This window comes from Takifugu rubripes, chromosome 1 (genome assembly GCF_901000725.2).
Source record: "Takifugu rubripes chromosome 1, fTakRub1.2, whole genome shotgun sequence".
Lineage (NCBI taxonomy): Eukaryota > Metazoa > Chordata > Actinopteri > Tetraodontiformes > Tetraodontidae > Takifugu > Takifugu rubripes.
Genome location: NC_042285.1, coordinates 2,477,246 through 2,496,268, shown reverse-complemented (window position 1 = coordinate 2,496,268; position 19,023 = coordinate 2,477,246). Strand labels below are relative to the sequence as shown.

The following is a 19,023-nucleotide window of genomic DNA, read 5'->3' as shown; positions in this document are numbered from 1 at the left end:
AAATGCACCAAAAGTCGTGCATTTTAGCAGGTGAGGTTATATTTAAATAAGGAGGCAGCACAGACAAATACAGCACGTTACCATTTAGTATTAAAGTGTAAAACCTGCATGATTCTGCTGGCTTTTAGCCATCATTTTCTCAAAAACCCAAACTGTTTGCTACAATTGTCTTTTTTTGGGCAGGAATTCCACCATCAGCCCCTCTCTAAAGAGACATTTTGAATTGTAATTTGCTTGCACATTTCAAAACCTGATCATCTCTAATCATTTTCTCTCAGTTCAATAAGTTTTTAATCATTCTCTTGATTTTCAGGACCAACAAAGAAACAAACCTTAAAGCCTGAATTATTTAACATGGGAAAACTGACGTGTTTGACGTGTTTTTATTAGTGTAAATAAAAGAACTCATCCTTGTGTACCTGAGCGCCCCCTGCTGTTCAAATGAGGTTAAAGGAAACCACAGTAACCAACGTGAAAGGTGTAACGTAAAATTTTAATTTAAAAGTCTTGCTACATGTGACAAAAATATTAAATCCAACTCTTAAAGTCAACGTATTTTCCAGTACTGCCAGTGTGTGAAATGGAACTCTAATCTGGTCTTTTTCTATTTTACTCTGTGCAAGTGAGCAAAATGTGTCAGATGGACAACATTTCCCATGATTCATCTCTCTGGCTCCTCCACCTCAGGAGTTCCCAGGAGAGCAGCTGGTCTCTATGATGCTGAAGTCACTGTTTTCAGTCAGATCTGCGCCCGCCGCCGGCGAGTTCACCGACTCGCCCAAGTCGGAGGCGTCGGTCTTGGACTGCAGCTCTCGAGCCTGTAGGACGTCCTGCGGCGTGGAAGCGCGCTCCGTTTCCTGGGGACATCCATTCAAGTGCAGATCTATAATGTTCCTGATGGAGTCATCGGCCGTCCAGAGAGGCATCTCCTCGCCGGATGTCTTCAGGTAGCATTTGTCGTCTTCGTTCACGTCCTCCGCCTCGTCACAGGCGCTTTCTTCATCGCTGACCTTGATGATGCTCTCGTTAGAAGAGAGGACCGAGTGTCCGTCCTCGTCCTCGTCCGCTTCCTCATCAGCTTCCCTTTGGTCCACGTGGGCGTCCTTGCTCCTGTCCAGCGGCGGCGCGCCGTCAACATCGATCTCCGGCTTAATTGGTGTCTCGACGAGCTCGGGTTCTTTTTCCTCCTCGGAGTTCTTGACCTCTGCGACCCGCTCCACAACCAAAACCTGCTTCTCGGTGCCGTCGTCTCTGTCTAAATCTGAATCTGGCGGAGAGCTTTCCTCCTCCTCTCTCAGAGGCTCTGGCTGCTCCTCCGGGTCTGAAGGAACAACAGTCTCTTCTTCTGGATTTAGCGTGACGCTCTCCTCCAGCTCGCAGTCGTCCTCAAAACCGGCCCCCGCGGCGGAGTGAACCTCGACCGGGGTCTGAATCTGACAGCTCCGGTGCCAGCTCTGGTCTTCAAGGCCGGGACTCTGAGGCTCGACCGGGTTGTCGCCCAGGAAGAAGCTGACTTCTGCGGCACCACATTCCTCCAGCACGGCCTCCAGCTGGTTGTTGTTCTGGAGGACCCTTATCAAGCCTTTCTCCTTGAGCTGCGACCCGTCTCTGGACGCAGGATGGAACAGTTCTACGTGGTCAGAGTCTGCGCCCGGCAGGAGATCGGGCCTGAAAACCTCTGTAGTTGGTAGGGAGGGTTGATGAGGAACTGGGCTGGAGAAGAGAGGAAGGAGAAAACCAGTTTCTGAAGAGCAACATTAAAGACTGACAATTATGAGTTCACGCCTGTGGTACCTCTCCATGGACTCGTACGAAACGGCCAAGCTGGACTCCTTGGTGGGTTCATCCTCCTGAGCCTGAGCTAAACCCTGATTGGACGAGGCGTAGGTAAGGATGGCGTCCGTCACGGTGTAGGGGGTGTGGCCCTGCACGCAGTCCAGGATGTGGCCCACGGGCAGCTGCGTCTGCAGGAAGAGGTGGAGCTGGCTGTCTGAGAGACAGACTGTCATGTGCAGGACTCTGGGGGGGGGGGGGACAAACAACCGTTACGATTGTGAGACGGCTGGAAAACCAGCAGAAGAAAGGCCCAAACCGACTTGTCTAAAAAGGCCTGGAGTCCTTTCCTCCTCCCCTCCAGGAAGTCCTCGTTGCTGAAGTAGAAGAGGGATTTTGCTGGGAGGTCTGGGACTGGCCTGGAAGACCAAAGACACCAGTCATGTGTGTGTATGAGGTGTGTAAACGACGCAAACCCCACATAAAGGAAGTGGGTTTTGATCTTTGCCGTGATGTCATCGTCTGTTGTTGTGTTGTCTTTAGCAGCTCGTTCTCTCTCTACTTACACCAAACCAGCATTTTTCTGGAGCTGCTTCTTCAGCCAGGAGAACTCGCTGTAGCGGCGACGCACGCACGACGTCTTGGCCGTGAAGGCTTTGCTGTTGGTCTGGGGGGGGGGGGTAGAGAAATGCACAAATCAGAGCCACCAAAAGGTCAATGCCTCCATTTCAAGAGCAGCAACATTAGCTCATATCATATGATTGTTGAGTTTCAAAAACGGGTACTGGAGCATCAGCCCCCGCTTGAATGTGCTTATTTCTGGCTATTTGACTTCACGCATTAGCAGCTGATCACATGGTCGTGAGCAGTTTCACCAGTCGACACACTCAGGAATGGAGAATTTCTGCTGACGCAGCATGAACGAACCGCGGTCACTTCCCCAACATCGTCAGGAATCTGTCGGCTGCACACTTTCGTCAGGACCTTCCTGTTTGACTCCGCTGGCGTCCGAATCGCAGACATTGCTCCCTAATAAAAGCGGCTCCTAAACCGACCCGACGTGTCGTCATTTCAGTGCCGATACTCACGTGAAGGAATATTTTATAATCCACGTGTGAATTCCACGAGCCCTCGTTTTGAACTCGGGGATCTTGGACCCGCACGGCGATAAATTCCTGAGCAACAGAAACCACCATAAATCTGCGTTCATGCCTCTCTTGTGGGAGAGAAGCAGATTTACAGGTGTGCGTGACAATAGGGAGAAACTTTGCAATCTTGATTTGATATCAGGGGCTTTTCTGAACGTGGGGGGGTACTTACATCCTCTTGGTTGCTGATCATGTTCCCCAGCGCCGCACTGAAAGAGACGGAATCACCAATTAGGAGAGCAGTTAATGAGCAAATAATCCAGTTCCTCCATGACGTCATGAGCTGACGATTCACACGTGACAATATGGGAAGGTGTCACATGACTTTTGTATCTAGCTTTGATCTGTGAACCGGCCAACTTATTGTATCCAATGGATCCAGTGCTTTGGAAATCAGCTGAGGTCGATTCGTAACGCATCGAGACAAAAGACGGGGAAGAGATCGATATTAACCCAAACCAGTGGATCGGCCCAGTGTCGGAATAAATTATGAATCGATGAGATGATTGCCAAGCAACTTTGGCCCCCAACTTTGGATTTCTTGATCTACAACAGGTTCACCCAAAGTTACCAGTTCCACAACTCCATTCTGACTTAAAGAACGCTAATGTTAAAGTAAAAAACAACAACAGAACAAGAACGAGTTTAACCGTAACCGCGTGCGGATATATGGAACATAAAACAGAAAAGCGAATGATGGAATATCTAGAGATATTTTACTTTTGTCTCGACGAGAAATAGAATAATGCGAAACGCAGGTTACATTAGCCAGATGCTAATCCGTGATAGAGTTCTTACTTTCTTCGAGCTATTGTTTCCCGTTGGGGTGGTTTCCAGCTGGGCGCAGTCGACCCTTTCTGGCTTGACTATTTTGTGGTTTTATTTGTCTGCCAATCCCTCGAAAAGAGAAGCTTGTTTTCCTCCAGAACACCTCCTATCTCCATTTCGCAAGTCACAGGCGCCCATACGTCACGCCGTAGCCCACCTGCTTCCGGGCGTGCGTGCGTAGGCGGAAGTAACGGCGGAAGAGGCGTGGCAAACAAATTTCCATAATAGTAAAATACCTTCTATATGTTTTTGACACACCAAATTGAACCCGGGAAATTATTAATAAGCGCTAAAATTCACATTTCTTCCAGGTCAGGCGGTTTCGGATACGTTACAAAATAAAAATCACTATATTATATAGTCAGGAGACAAAACTCTGACAATAAAATCTATATGATTATCCACGTTCATTTAAAATCATTTTCGTATTTTTTTTTTTTAAGAATCGGCGTAATCCATTGAAGAATGAATATAAAGATGTATATGCTTCACGATTATGAATGTATATGCGTTGTTATTATTACCTGCTTTAACGTCCTTGTGCTGAGCCTGTGCCAGCGATCTACAAATCACGGACCCGCCGCGCGTGGGGGTCCATCCCGTAGCTGAGTAAATCCAGGTGATTTAGAAATCAGTGCGGCCATTTCTCGCGCTCCACCGGAGCGGCGGACGTTTTTCCCCCCTCTTCTTCATACCAGACGAAGGGGCGGAAACTATACATTACACTGCAACCTAGCGGATCCAAAACCCCGGTCCCAAAATCGAGACAGGCAGCGGCGTTTAAACTCTTTGATTGCGATACAACGGGTTGTCTTATTTCTGCCCGCGGGGATCTTTAGAAATTAAATTGTAAATAAACGGTGAGTTAAATTTCTGTCTTCTCTACCCCCTCCTGCCGTGTTGTTTCGGTAGCGCCTGTGCGCGGCTGTAATGCTAGCTAGCTGGAAACGCGTATTTTCAATGGAGAATGAAAAACATCGCAGCGCTCGGGGGTTATTGTCCCACTTAATGCAGATGTCCAGCGCTGTATGCGAATAGATCTGGTCAACAAGCAGCCAGACAGCCCGGATCATTAACACGAGTTGCAGGAACGAGAGCAATATGGAGGAGACATCAGCTAGCTGCAACCGAGGGTCTCTTTGGGGGCTTTGTCGCGTCGTTTTTTGCTTCGTACCTCTGGTTAAAGGTCGGAAACACAATGGCTCTGCGCTAATCAAAGCAGTTGTGTTTTACCTGACGGCGAGGCTAATTTGATGGCTGATGTGATTTTATGGCTGATTTGTGTTGGTCACCCTCCGCGTACCGCCTGTGCAACGTTCATTCTGCGACGCGCTGCAAAGCTGCTGTGCACAGATGTTGAGGCTGACACTTCACAACACACCCAGGCTGTCTCAGCTGTCATATCCAGTAAAATGTGACAATTCATGGATTAAATCAGTTGTCCCTATTAAAAAAAAAAGCCCAATTTCCACACCCAGCGAGTCTTAAGATACATGACAACTGGAGGCATTGCTGATTAGACCCCCACTGCAATCATAACTACAGATAAAAAGCACAAATAACAAATCTACATACACATCCCAGGCCTTAAATGACTGTTAATCCACATTGCCCCCCGATGTTGCCCGTGTATCTTCTCATTAAATCCTGTCCTCTAATGCTGTCCTCTATTGACGTTGACCAGGAACCTGCTGGTCCTGGGTCCACCTGATGAGTATGAGCCAGACTACAGAATCCTCTAACGATGGCCCCACCGTGTCAGAAGGTGTAACACACGCACATTTCATTTGTTATAAACGGCTGAAGTTAAAATGCCTCCAAAGGAACGTTTATATTGACGCCTGTTGCTAAATGAAAGATTTCAGTTTCAAGTCTGGCAACAGTTTCAGGGCGGTCAACGGTCTGTCTGACCCCACAGAGACCACCAAGATGACATCGGCCGAGAAGGAAAAGAAGCCAGATGATGTGCCGGAGGAGGAGGAGGAGGAGGAAGAATACGTGGTGGAAAAGGTGCTGAACCGACGAGTGGTGAAAGGGAGAGTGGAGTATCTTCTCAAGTGGAAAGGCTTCTCCGAGTGAGTCTTTTAGCCGCCGCCTGATCCGATTCCACTCCCGAGAACGACGTTTCAATGCAGTGATGATCTTCTGTTGCAGCGAAGACAACACGTGGGAGCCGGAGGACAACCTGGACTGTCCGGATTTGATCGCAGAGTTCCTGCAGTCGCAGAAATCGGCGCAAGAAGGAAAGAGGAAGGCGGGCGGAGAGGTGGAAGGAGAAGAAAGTAAAGCGAAGAAGAAAAAGGATGACGTAAGATCCGGGATGATGATGGCGGTCACCTTAGAAATCCACCGGCGTTCCCGGGCCGCCACGTTCAAGAACACCCTCATAGTTCCTCTGGGTTGTGGTGAAAACCAGGCCTCCTTTGATAGGTTCTCATGTTTGTGTTCCCTCAGCCGGAGAAGCTGAGGGGCTTCGCTCGGGGGCTGGTTCCAGAGAGGATCATCGGTGCCACAGATTCCACAGGAGAACTCATGTTCCTCATGAAATGGTTTGTTGACGCAGCACGACTCTCGTGTGGAAGCTGCCTGAATTTGAGGTTTTTGCTTTTTTGGCTCCGTGCAGGAAAAATTCAGACGAAGCCGACTTGGTGCCGGCGAAGGAGGCCAACGTCAAGTGTCCGCAGGTGGTCATCTCCTTCTACGAAGAGAGGCTCACCTGGCACTCGTATCCCACCGAGGACGAGAAGAAGGACGACAAAAACTAACACCGGGAGGGGGGAGGGCAGAGCAGTTTTGAACTCCATTGTACTTTCAAGAGGAAGGAGGGGGGGTCGGGGGGGGGGGCAGAAAGACAAGCAAGACACCACGGGACATATATTAGCATCTCGGTGTAGTATCGTTTCATTCTGCGTTTATCTGGATATGTAACGTAACTGTGTATATAAGCTTCTGGAAACATCCACCGGTGTTCATTTCCCGTATCCTCTCGATAAATCACGAACAGGCGCCGTTTCCACTGCGGGAGTTTGGACGCTGGAGACGGGAACTTTACAGGAAACATTGGTCTCACTCCTCCTGATGGGGCGTGTCTCCAAGAGGCCCCGCCCAGGAGCTCTCGGGGGGCGTGTCCAATGTCCTCCACGCCCCTAAAATTCCCGGCAGTGGAAACGCGCCCAGCGAGGTTCCTGCCGCCGTTTGGGCATCTCGCTATGAGACCATATCAGTGAGGTGATGTTTTATATCATCAGTGTGCCTTTTTATTTGGTTTTATACTTGATTGGTTAGTGCTTTTGGGGACAAAGCCATCTCAAAAGCTTCCTTAGGAGCCGTTTGGTGTACGTGATAAGCTTTTTTTTTTCTTTTTCTCCACATCAGTGATTCATTTTGTCATCTGTAATCTTTGTAGTGTTTTTCATTACCTTGTCTTGCTTGTCGGTTTTGGAGAATAAACCACTTTTTTTTTGTTAACATTTTTGTCCCAGTGACTGGCCGACTGGGCCCAAACCGACCGTCGGGGAAGACGAGCGCTCGAAACGAGTCGGGTCAAAATAAAAACACTTTATTAATTGATAAAAACAATTTTTGATTGCCAAAAACCCCCAAAACTGAGGGAACTACATCCAAACTCAAAGCGGAGGGTGAGACCGTTTAAATGGGGACATTTAACAAACTACAGAAAGTCGTGACGGAACACAAACAAGAAAATATTTACATGAGACAGACAAAAAAAAGTGCACTAAGTTAGCAGTCCTAAACAGTTGGTGTGGCGCTTGGAAGTGAGGGTCGACCAGTTTCATGCCTGAATTATGCCACAGAATGAGAACTTTTCTTTATTTTGGACATCACTTGTTCTGCTGTTACCATATTTAAACATGACAGCTGTCGCTGCTGCAACCTTCTTTTTTTTTTTCTTTTTTTAAATTTCTTAAAGTTTTCAAACGTTGGACTGCGAGCCGACGAACCTCCACCACGACAGACGAGTAATAGCACTTCTACTTTGAGAACGCGGTTGCTCCAGCTCTCAAGAAAAAAAAAGGTTGAACGTGAGGGTGAGGAGAACCAGGAAATAAAGGCATTTCTATTCAAAGTGGCCACAACACACACGTCACATGTCGGGCATCCCGCTAACTTCAAGTTGTGTCACAACGAGGCTCACTTTGTTACCAGCACACAAAAACACAGGACTCCCAGTAAAGCCAGTTGAACCTCAGTTTTACAGCAGTTAAAACTCCCTGTTGCCAGGCGCGCTCCTTCAGAAGCAAACATCTAGAGTGGAACTGTGGACCAGCCAAGGCCTCCTTTACGCCCGGCGTCGGAGCGCGCGCGTCTGACGGGATCTGCACGCCCACTTCCACGCCGTCCTCCTCTTCCCCGAACCAAAACAACACACGTCTTCTCCTCCGTGTGCCACAGGAAGGAAAGCAACGAAGGGAGGGAGGAAAGACGAGCGGAGACGTGTGGATGCAGTCGTTTTAAATATGGGTGTGGAGGGTTGTCACCTTAAAACCAGGCGTAAAGGGGGCGACCGGGTGGTTCCCGGAGCTCCCGGTCCTGGCGGAATCCTCCATTATTGTAATGATTACTGGCTGTGTGAAGCTTCCAAACAGAGGAAACACGGTGCGGACGTGGACAGACAGCTGATGTGGTGAGATCTATACCCTTGCTTATACTACAGATTATGAACGGTTAATTAGAGCTCCTGCATCTGACTCTGCAGCAAAGAAACAGCCAGAGACACAGCAAATTGCAGATAGCCAAGCCTTTTTAAAGACAAATTACAGTGCTATGCATAATTTAGAAGAAGGTCGGTACATTTAGCGATGCAGTGTGCCTCCTCGTTTAAACACCCGTCCGCTCCCCCTTTCGGGACGTCACTTCCAGGCCCCCTTTTAGCAGCGGGCGGCCCAGCAACACTCAGCCTCCGACTCCTCCGACTCCTCCACTCGACCTGCGTTATCTCAAACCCGATCGTCCGAGGGCCATTTGATCCTAAATGAAACCTGACTCAAACATCCAGAGTTTCCCCGTCCAACCCTACAGGATTAAAGTGCAGCGTTCAGATGTTTTCCCAATGGCGCCATCCTCACCGCCACCACAACCTCCGGTTAGTATGGCTGTTAACGGCACCTTAAACAGACTTCCTTTTACCTTTGGTAACCCAACTCTCGACCAGTCCTTTTCAAAAGATATGCAAGTTAGGTGACTATGAAAACCCCTTAAAGTCTCTAGAATGGGATGTGATCTGATAGTCCTTGAAAGCCTTCAGTGCATAGGTGCTCCAAACATTCTCGGCGGCAGTTCTCTCTCTCCCACTCGGTGATTTTGGGCCTTTTTCCCGCTACGAATCGTCTCCGTCCTCAGTGGTATGGCGCAAAAAGGATCAAGAGCTGCTAAAATTTTTTCTAATAGCTCACATCGTGTCCTTTTATCTCCCTCCTCTCCTTGCTTATCGTTTCCCCTGTCTATATAATGACATGACAGTACTGAAAATGTTGAGCTACTTCTGCTTCAAAGGTGTTTCTGGGAAAATAATGCAGGACCAGAAGGAAAAGGGAGAAACTGATGCAGGAAGAGCAGTCAATAACGCCGTTTTCTACTCACCAGAATCTTCTTAAAGGAAAAAAAGGACACCTCTCTTGCATCTCTCTTACGGATTTAGCAATAGTTATAGGATTAACAATAGCCCCGCCCCTCACTTCTTTTTGTCCTTTTGTTTCTTCTCAGGCTTTCGGTTCTGCTCGGCCGCCGCCATGCTGCGCGGCATGATCAGCACGCTGCCGTCGGCGCTGTACTGGAGGGAGTACTCGCTGGGAGGATAGGGCCGGCCCTCCTCGTCCCGGAGCTGAGTGAACACCTCCTGGTACAGGCTCTGCATCTTCTGTTTGGTCTGCCGGATGGAACGGATGAACTCCATCTTCTCCTTCAGCAGACGGGCCTTGTCGCGCCGCAACTCCTGGACGCCCTGCTCCAGCTTTATGATGGTGTCCAGCTTGCGCTTGCGGCAGTTCTGGGCCGCCAGCTTGTTCTTGCCGCGCCTGCGGATGTCGCGGATGAGGGCCAGCTGGGCTTCGCTCAGGTGGTGCTTCGCCAGAAGCTCGTTGAACTCTTCCACGGGCAGGTTGATGATCTTGTCGTTGGAGAAAGGGATCTTCATGGCGCGGGCTCGGCGCTCGTCCCGGCTGGCGTGCTTGTCGAGGAGGTCCGCGTGAGGCTGAAGCTTGGAGTGCTGTTTCTCTCGGGCCGTCTTCTTCCCAGAGGGAACGGGGAGGTCCGGATGCTCGGAGAACGCGGAGGAAAGCGGCAGGTTGTAAGTGTGATTGTGGCTGATGTCATCGAGCTGAGGGAGGCCGTGGAACTGGGAGGGGTCCTGATAGCTCATGCGGCAGAGCTTGCTGTACCCAGGCTGGTGGCCCCCGACGGCTCCCTCCTCCGTCTCCGCGGTGGCCACCTCGGAATCAGTGCTGTAGCCCACCGCGCCCTCCTCGGAGAAGGTGGCAGATGTCGAGGACGAAGAAGCCGCAGAAGAACAGGAGGTCTCGGAACTGCTCGGAGAGGCCGGGCTGTGGCTGGAGTCCAGCGAAAGACCAGAATCCGAGTCGAGCTCATCCTCCAACTGAGAAGCCTGAGCCTGGCTGAAGCCCTCCTCCATGGCTAGGTCCAGTAAGCTGATCTCGTCGAGCATGGACTCTTCCAGGAGGGTGCTGAACGGGTCCGGCAGGATCGGCGTGGACGTTAAGTTGGTGGCCGAACTGTTAATTGGCGACGGGAGAAAGAGCCCCGTCAGGTTAGTGGTTCCAAAAGTGGAGTTGATGTTGCTGGAGTTGCTGGAGGAAATCCTGGGCATCAGGGTTCTGGGGGTGGTGGTGACAGAGCCTAGCTGGGGGCTGAACATCTGGGGGAAGTCCTGGCTGCAGCTGGGGAGGGAGGCCTGGTGAAGGCTGACATCCTGGTTGACTGGTGTTGCACCAGTAGAAAGTTCAAAGTTTCCAGGCGTGTTGGATTCAGATGTTCCATCGGTGCTGTTGACAGTGTTGGGGGTGGCGTTGGGGGATGTACTGTTTACTTCCATTGCCTTCCAATAGAAAGATGGTTTTAGAAAGGAAAAGATTCGTTTCAACAGGGATAATATAAGGACAGAGGCGATGGTTTGCCTGGTCATAATGGCCGCAACAACGTCATACAGCAGCACGAGCTATTTTTACGTCCTTCTCTTCCTTTTCAAAGCACCACGTGAGGTCACTCTACTGATCCTAGCACCATTCTCCATCAGGAAAAACACTCCAGAAGGTGTCTGATTGAAAACACAACGTACCTGCAGCTCCATGATGGCCATGATGTCTTGCCACTGTTGCTCCAAGTCTAACTGTGGTTCAGGAACCAGCTGTGGTGCCAAAGAAAGGCCCTGAGATGTGGACGGAGCTTCTTCATTGGCACTTATTTCAGGGTTGACACCCGGGGCTCGAAACTGATGAAAAACCACACAGAATCCCAATAATGGTGGAAGTAGAAGAGTGCACAAGTTCTTGCTTGGTCAACACTGCTGGTACAGCCAAGCCGAACAGTTCTTCTCACCTCAGATTCTTCTCCAAATGGGAAAGTAGCCTCCAAAAGTCGTAGACACTCTTGCAGGGACAGTGACGTCTGTGAGCCAATACCTGGGAGCTGGGTAAAAGAAACAGCGTCACCTCAGGCCTCAAGACAAAGCCCTGACACCTGCTCTCCCATTCACCGGCGGAGTGAAAAGAAATAGGTTTTTAATCCCGTCCCTGGCTTTTCTTTTTTTTTGCCCTTTAAAGACCTCAGGCAAATACAAACCACATAAAAAACAGGGTCACCTTTTTTGGTCATATTTCCTTTATCAGTTTGAATTCTTTTATTCATGATGGAAAACTCGCAGATGATAAGCCGCGGCCACAGACCTGTTCTGGAATGCTCTCTCCCGTCTCTCCATCCACGGGCTGAGCCGTCTGCAGATTTACTCCGTTCCTCCAGCTCTCCTGTTCCTCATTCCTGTCTTTGCTTTGACATGGGCTGGGCTTCTCCCCCTCATTCTCCTTCTGACGGTTGCTGTAGTTGAACACTTCTCTTCCTGCTCCGAGGTCAATGTCCTGTCGCCACAGGATGTCAATCAAGTCAATGTCCTACAAAAGCATATAGCAACCATTGAAAAATGGTCCTGTGCAGAAGAGAAGTTACTGTAACCACCGCTTGGACTGCATTAATCAAAGCAAGTGTGAGTCATGCATATCTGAACAAAGCTATCATTTGGGGTTTATTTATTGGATGTTGGGAAGAGAAAGCTGTATGTCTACTTTACAGGGGGGGGAGTGGCACATCGTGAGGTCAGATGATAAAACACTTGGACACGGAGACTGTCACGTGACCAGAAAGACGTCTTGGTTCATTACAGCACAGAAATATCTTTGTGTCGTCTTTAGCTTCCTGACATCACACCATCATGTGCAAATATCATTCTCTAGTTTCATTTCCTTTCCAAAACAAACCAAACAAACAAACAAACAAACAGGAGCAGTCGATTCCAAACAGGAACAACAGAAGCTGCCCTTCTGTTTGCAGGGTAAAGGTGGGAACGAGTTACCTCCTTGGTAAGGTCATCGTTGCCACCTCTGCTGCCCTGCTCCTCGTTGCCTTCTGGGGCCACAGCTCCCAGGCTGCTGTCCGTGCTGTTCAGGTTGTACGTAGATTCAGGTGCGCCGCTTCCTCCCCTCATGGCCAGGGTAGCGTCAGGGTTGTTAACGTCCTCTAGGCCGGCCCCATTATCCAGGGGGATGCTGGGGCTGGACTGGCTACTCGTGGATACCACAGTTTCAGAGTCACGGTGCACTAGCCAGGTGTTGAGCTCGGTACTCGGCACGGACAGGCGATCCAGCTGGCGGACCTGGTTCAGCAACCGTCGCGTTGCAAAGAAATGATCGAGGTCCACACTTTTTGGATGGATGCCATAGCCGTCCAGCGTGTTGCGTAAGTTATGAAACTGTGTTTGGGTGTAGGCTGAGCTGGGGCCCAGGATGATCTCTCTCAGTGGGGGCAGCTGATTGTTTAGATATGAGTCAACGTCCACTCGCACCCCAATGAGACTCAGAAGGATGGTGAACTGAATCAGGCCCTCTGTGAAGTACTTTTTCAGGTAAAGCATTTCTTTACAAAGAAACAAAGGGTGAACGTAAAAAAATAAACAAAAGGGGGGGGGGGCAGCTACCTTGAATCAGGATCTTTTCATGTATCAATGTCAAGAAAATAAGCTAACAAATATAGAGGAGAAAGGGTCTTCACCAGGATTTTGGATACTTAAGTCGCATGTGAGAGCTGGGGTCGGGTGTCCGCTTGGAGAGTCCATCCAGCGTTAAAAGCTTTATTCTTCATTAGGTTTGAATCCTCCCAAGCCTGGCAAACATGAAAAACGACAGCTTATTCCTGCAGTCCAATCAATACCAGATCATCAACAAAGTGTTACAACGTCTTCAGCCTTTTGCTAAACAAGATCTACCCAACTAAATTTGCACCAAACGAGCAGGAGAATAAATCAGGACGAGCCCAGACCAACCCCTCCATCCTCCCCAGAGCTGTGAAGTGATGTCGGGAGGCACCGCTGCTGGAAAGACAGCAGCCCAGAGATGAAGAACCCGGAGCTGTGCGCATCACCCCACCCTTGTCAGGACAAGTTCTTCATGCGGGTGCTGCTGAAGGTGAACGAGCAAGACGAGATCGCTTACTGGGCTGGCGAGAACACGTACCAACGACAGCGTTAGGTAGCGGGCAGGGTCCCTCCCTGCTCTCGCACAGCTGCGCCTATCTTCATCCTTCTGACATTAGCTGTTAGCTATATTGACTTTTTGCTCACTACGGCTGTCGGATATGTCTAAACGCCTGATTAGGTGACAGGAAGTAGCGGGCATTCGTCTTGGGCCACATTAGCAAGTTACTTTGGTATCCGTGTTTACCCTAAAAAGTGACAGGTGCTTGTATTTGGGTTGTAGGACTCTACTTCCGCTATGGCTAACATCAAACAATCTCCCTAGCAACAAGTGGTGAAAAGATGATTGACAGGTCAGGCAGCCATTCACGGCGCTCAAGAGCAGTGACGACATATGACTCCAGCCGTCCAGAGCCAATAGAAATAAGGCGTGAGTTGGGTCGAGAGAAAATGCTAAACTACTACTGGGAATCGAAGGCTATGCTAAGAGCTGAAGCTAGTTGGCCCCTGTTAAGACGATACTTTGAAAAGTATCTGTTACAGTTAAACGTGCCGTTTTATTGTGCAATTACCTTGAGAATATCATACATCATCTGACGTCTATGGCATCGTTAGCTCATCCCACACACCACTTTCATCCACGTTTCGGCTTGCGTATTAAATTAAAAACAGGACGATTTCATACTTACGCGTTAATAATCTGCACTTATATCTTCTGCCCTTCCTGTCCAGGGCTATCCAAAAATTGAACGCGAGCTCCGTGTCAGTAAAAGAGCCAAAGTGTTGCCCGATATATCATTATCCTGCCTTTCCCCACCATGACTTGCAAAATTGCTAGCTGGCCCGGCTAGCATAGCAGCACCGCTTGACACCAAAACACGCTTTCACAGTGAGCATGCGTAGAACATTCTAGTGGCAAGCTTTCATCAGCTGACCAAAAACCCCCTCCCGGTAATATGATACAAACGGGTCCAACACGCTCAAAGTTTCAATAAATTTGTTTTGCGTCACCTCAGATTTGTGCGTGTTTCCCTGTAAATAACTCATAGTGTTAGCATACTGTCACTAAATCACAGCATCTCCAAGGAAACTACATATAAAACAGGTTATTGTCAGATTGTGACGTGCAAATCCAGGTGTTTGTCACATTATTAAAATACCAGACAGTAAAAACGCACGTCGAAAATTAAATACCTTTGTTTTTATTCCTCCAAGGAAATGCTGACAAAATTCTGTGTTAAACTTAAGAGCTCTTCATTAGACATTAACCCCCATAAGGTTGACAGGTCTTTTGTTGTATCGCTTTGAAATGTCCACTTCAATCTGCAAAAAGAGGCATTCAAAAGCATTAATGATGTGTACTGATTATCACTAAATGATGCCATGCATATACCTTACAATTGTAATGCATTACACACACTAGATAATCATAATATCGGGAAATATGCATAAAAATTTCCCTTTACACTATATGAACTTATACACGAAGCGCTGTACAGTATAAAACTAATTAATTCTTTACCAGTTTCTGGAGTTCCCGGGTGCATCCTGCCAGCAGGTCAATACGAGGCTCCAGCCTGGCCTGCTCCTCCAGGGCTTCCTGCCTCTTCTCCACCATCCTGGTGCCTTTAAGTACCAGAATGTCTGCCTGTTTCATCTTCTGTCTCAGCGCATCTGACACACGTTCAACATACCTATACAACACGTATATGTTTCAGTTCAGTGCATTTTGAAATATGTGTATATGCAAGGAGAATATTTTGATCAGAATACCGTGGCGAGGCCTGGATCATAAAGAGTTGCTGCATTTGATGTGTGGTGAGTCGACCAAGAAGACCTTGTACTTCTGACAGCATCTCCTGAATTTTTTTGCAGGACTGGCTGAGGATGATTGGAGGGGCCAGCTGGAACTGGCTCATAGCTACAACATCTTCCTCCTGTCCCATCTCACTCAAACGCTGAGTTAGGAAAGCTTCCAGCTGCCCGAATACAGAGAAAAACAGTGCCACGTGTTTAGGACAAATCCGAAAGATCATCTAATCCACCATCCACAATATCATCTAATGCATTTTTAACGGCACATTATCAACAACTGTACGCTTATAAAGTAGTCTTCTTGTTTTCCTACCGTTATCAAAAAGGCAGCACACAGCATTATAAAACAAATGTTACAGAAACTATCTTAACTACTAGGTACGGTGACTAGCGACGCCTGTATTGACTAGATGTGACCACACGGGGGCAGTGAAAACAGTCTTTCTGGTCGAGAATAACATGTCAGTTACAGAAGGGTAATGATGCAGGTTATGCATAACGTTTTTACCTCCGTGAGCTCATCGATGAACTGGCTGCGAGACTGAGGATTCTCCAGCATAGTTAAAGCATCCTCACCCTTCGCTACACCCTCGGGACCTATGAAAAGACACAGGTGATTTTACATTAGATTCATTATTTTTAAAAATATGGGCATCTGATCGTTTGTGAAGCAAAATATGTTAAAAAAAACCAACAAAAAACAAAACAAAACACACACACACAAACACACTTACAGTCTGTGCCTGCATCTACAATCTCAATTTTATCTGGAGGTGCTTCACTGTCTCCCCAGTCGATACCGGTGATGCTGGCGTCCTGTGCAAAGAGACACAGTTATCGCTCTGTTTGTGCTATTAACCTTTGAGTGAAATGATTGGATTGGTTTTTAATCTGTCATTGTGTTCGACTTTTAAAAAATAGACCCAACTGAATGGGTCACTTCTACATTTGTTCGTTTGTTTATCAAAAGTAGAAAAGGGATGGGAAACACAATGTATAAACCAAATCGGAGTGGCCTTTACCTCCGTGGCAGGTTCCAGACTGATGCCCCAGTCAATTTCATCCTCCACTTTAATAGCTGAAGCAGTATCTTGAGACCCAGAGCTTTTGCCAAAGTCACCCCAGTCAATCTGATTGATAAGACAATACAAGAGTATTAAGTGGTGAATAGACGCACTAATACATTTGAGCTTTTTCTGTATCCTGAAGACAACTGGTTGGTTGGTTTCTTGTGATGATCCAACCCACCGTGTCCTCTGTGATGGCATCAGCAGGTGCCTCCTCAACAACTGGCTTCTCAACAACTGTGGGTGTTTTCCCTGTTCTCCACTCATAAAACGTTGTGTTTCCTCTCTTCTGGACGAATGTTAGCAGGGGCAGGACTCCTTCAGACCTACACAACACATACGTGCCATGTTGTTATTGCTTCAGACGAAACTACATAGGTGAAGCTGTTTTTCAGTTTGTTAGAGCTTCTGAAGGCAGAGAGGTCGATAAAAGCTACAGACAGCGTCACTCACCATCCACAGACAAACTCTGTGAAAGCAGAATAAAGTTGGATTTGCTTTTCTAACTTCATTGCATCTTTTCCAACTCCTTCTAGAACCACAGGCAAGTCTTTGACCAGAGCCTGAATCTCCCGAGTCACGTTGTCTCCCTATGAAATAGAATGAATGACGTTCAGACCGATGCTCTGTGGAGGAACCATTTCTGTCCATCCAGCCAAGAAAGAGATCAGAACAGTTCACATTCTCAGTGCAGGTTGTGGTGCTCTCTGCCGCTGATGTCCATGTACTCACAGTGATGCCGTACTGTTTGCAGGCAGCATAGTAGCGTTCCCTCATGGATGCTGCTGAGCTCTGACACTCAACTTCCCGTCTGCTCAGCTCCTGTTGCAGCTGCTGAACTTTAGCCAGCTGCCTCCTCAGAGCTGGACCTTCGTAGGTCACGTTACGAATCAGCAAACTCGCCAACTCCGCTTTTAAAAAAAAAACACAATTCAGTGATTTTTCTGAAGATAGATGCACATATAGGAACTTCACATTAATGTAAAAAAAGAATAATAATGCAGAAAATACAGCAGCAGATTGTAGTTGCCAGAATTTACATGTCATAGCTTTGGTGTCTTTTTTTTTTTTTTTTTTTAAATGGAGTGTTGCTTTCTTTTGTTTCTATTTCATACTCACCTAAATAGACATTGTCTGTCTCATAAAGGGACACAATGTCTTGCCAATCCTGTAACAATTACAGAGAACAAAGCTCAAAAATCAGAAATCTATGACAGAAGAATATTGATGATATGACTTGTGATTTTTGATTTATTTTGCTGTGAGAAACCCGTCACCTTCATCCTCTGAGAGGAGTATCTGCCAAAGATGTTCTTGGAGGAGGATTCAGTGCCCTTTAGGATCTCTACAATTCTCAAGCAGTGGAAGTAGTGAATGTCTGTTAATAAAACAATTACATAAACACACTTGGGAAGCTGTCATGAAATGTGGGACAAGCAAAACAATTATGTTACAATACATGTTATAATAAAGGAGCTTGTAAAGGACCTACAGGAGCCCGAGAGGAGCTGCTTGATCTCTTCATTCTCTGGCATGTCCTGGATGGCAGCATTGATCTTCTCTCTGATATTTTTAACTGCATTCTGCCATTTCAAATTACAGTGGCGTCGATCCACCAGCCAGTCTGCAGACACAAAGCAACTCACTATTAACACCTGTGGGCTGGAAACCATTGCTAGAGAACATCTGTTGCACTCAAATGAAGGAACTGGACGGATATTTGATGAAATATTTGACTTACATGGATTACTTACCCAAAAGCTTACTGGTCTGTATGTCGATTGGAAGATTTTGAATATTCTGTTGAAGTGAGACAAAACTATTATTATATTTTCGTCGCACTAACTGGCCAGTTGCTAATAATTGTATTCCTTTTACAGCTACACACAAGGGTACCTTAGCTTTAATTTCCCTGTTTATTATTTCAGAATCAGATTTTCCTGTAAACTGGACTTTTACTGCATGGCAGCTAACAGGCTAACACTAGCTAGCAGACCCTTTCCAAACATTTCAAAGAATAGATTTCAACTTACATCCATCTCGCTTAACTTTAAAAGCAACAAGAAACCTTCAGCAGAGTCTACAGATTCATCACATGGTATTTTTTAAGGTTCAGATCCAAGACTGATCAGATCATCCGTATTCCACTGTTTATGACACGTTAGAAGAGGAAGGACCAATGAAAAGCGTCAATGCTGTCTTACCGGAAGGATGGAGCCAATAAAATGTCGCCATACTAGAACTGATCGCTGATTGGTAGAACGCGAACTTCAGGTCGGATGTAGAATTACGTTCAGTCGATAGGGGGCGGTGTCCAACCTTTAAGATCGTGTGCAGTCAGAGAGACGAGTTAGTCGATATTTTTACATTTTTAGGGGCGGAACCAGACTAAATTGCAACCTTTTCCATTTTAAAATTATGTTGGATTTTGTTTTTATTAATTCCTACCTGAAACATTCAAAATCCTATGTTTTACAACCATAGCAATGCAAAGAAGATAAAGGGAGGTGAAACAAGCACCGCTTTAAACTTTTGCAATTTTTTTTACATTTTAAAAAGCAGTGTAAATTAAGTAAACAGGTTTTCTCCAGACCCAAGTTTTATTGTTGTGCTACATTTTATCTCATTAATTATTTTTAATTATACCTAAGCTATTTTCTTTAAGGTGGTCATATTT

The 19,023-nt window shown here is 47.2% G+C and overlaps 4 protein-coding genes across 7 annotated transcripts; 1 reads left to right on the top strand and 3 right to left on the bottom strand.

Moving 5' to 3' along the window:
- Nucleotides 1-472: 472 nt before the first annotated feature.
- On the bottom strand, nucleotides 473-3,919 carry snx11 (sorting nexin 11). 2 transcript variants are annotated; one of them, XM_029838556.1, is made up of 7 exons: nucleotides 3,720-3,919; nucleotides 3,094-3,130; nucleotides 2,862-2,989; nucleotides 2,340-2,440; nucleotides 2,097-2,192; nucleotides 1,795-2,019; nucleotides 473-1,713 (listed from the first exon to the last, which is right to left on the bottom strand). In XM_029838556.1, exons 3-7 carry the CDS (start codon nucleotides 2,967-2,969, stop codon nucleotides 684-686), a joined length of 1,560 nt encoding a protein of 519 aa, XP_029694416.1. In that variant the 5' UTR covers nucleotides 2,970-2,989; nucleotides 3,094-3,130; nucleotides 3,720-3,919; the 3' UTR covers nucleotides 473-683. The 2 variants fall into 2 exon arrangements, with proteins under 2 accessions (XP_029694416.1, XP_003961178.2); XM_003961129.3 differs by having other exon boundaries at nucleotides 2,862-2,948; nucleotides 3,720-3,918.
- A 501-nt stretch (nucleotides 3,920-4,420) lies between these two features.
- Nucleotides 4,421-7,212, top strand: cbx1b (chromobox homolog 1b (HP1 beta homolog Drosophila)). The gene is made up of 6 exons (XM_011611957.2): nucleotides 4,421-4,609; nucleotides 5,434-5,514; nucleotides 5,668-5,824; nucleotides 5,904-6,057; nucleotides 6,204-6,298; nucleotides 6,373-7,212. Exons 2-6 carry the CDS (start codon nucleotides 5,460-5,462, stop codon nucleotides 6,512-6,514), a joined length of 603 nt encoding a protein of 200 aa, XP_011610259.1. The 5' UTR covers nucleotides 4,421-4,609; nucleotides 5,434-5,459; the 3' UTR covers nucleotides 6,515-7,212.
- Nucleotides 7,213-7,547: 335 nt separating this feature from the next.
- Nucleotides 7,548-14,787, bottom strand: nfe2l1b (nfe2 like bZIP transcription factor 1b). 3 transcript variants are annotated; one of them, XM_029838540.1, is made up of 7 exons: nucleotides 14,659-14,787; nucleotides 13,044-13,154; nucleotides 12,349-12,908; nucleotides 11,669-11,890; nucleotides 11,322-11,411; nucleotides 11,062-11,214; nucleotides 7,548-10,821 (listed from the first exon to the last, which is right to left on the bottom strand). In XM_029838540.1, the coding sequence occupies exons 2-7, from the start codon at nucleotides 13,105-13,107 to the stop codon at nucleotides 9,442-9,444; spliced, it is 2,469 nt and encodes an 822-aa protein (XP_029694400.1). In that variant the 5' UTR covers nucleotides 13,108-13,154; nucleotides 14,659-14,787; the 3' UTR covers nucleotides 7,548-9,441. The 3 variants fall into 3 exon arrangements, with proteins under 3 accessions (XP_029694400.1, XP_011610381.1, XP_003961130.2); XM_011612079.2 differs by lacking the exon at nucleotides 14,659-14,787 and adding an exon at nucleotides 14,154-14,576 and having other exon boundaries at nucleotides 11,669-11,857; XM_003961081.3 differs by lacking the exon at nucleotides 14,659-14,787 and adding an exon at nucleotides 14,154-14,574.
- cdk5rap3 (CDK5 regulatory subunit associated protein 3) lies at nucleotides 14,655-18,541 on the bottom strand. Its single transcript, XM_003961082.3, has 14 exons — nucleotides 18,380-18,541; nucleotides 18,101-18,146; nucleotides 17,839-17,970; nucleotides 17,624-17,724; nucleotides 17,466-17,514; nucleotides 17,079-17,257; nucleotides 16,800-16,936; nucleotides 16,528-16,672; nucleotides 16,302-16,409; nucleotides 16,014-16,095; nucleotides 15,788-15,876; nucleotides 15,238-15,443; nucleotides 14,987-15,158; nucleotides 14,655-14,787 (listed from the first exon to the last, which is right to left on the bottom strand). Exons 1-14 carry the CDS (start codon nucleotides 18,383-18,385, stop codon nucleotides 14,722-14,724), a joined length of 1,518 nt encoding a protein of 505 aa, XP_003961131.1. The 5' UTR covers nucleotides 18,386-18,541; the 3' UTR covers nucleotides 14,655-14,721.
- Nucleotides 18,542-19,023: the final 482 nt, after the last annotated feature.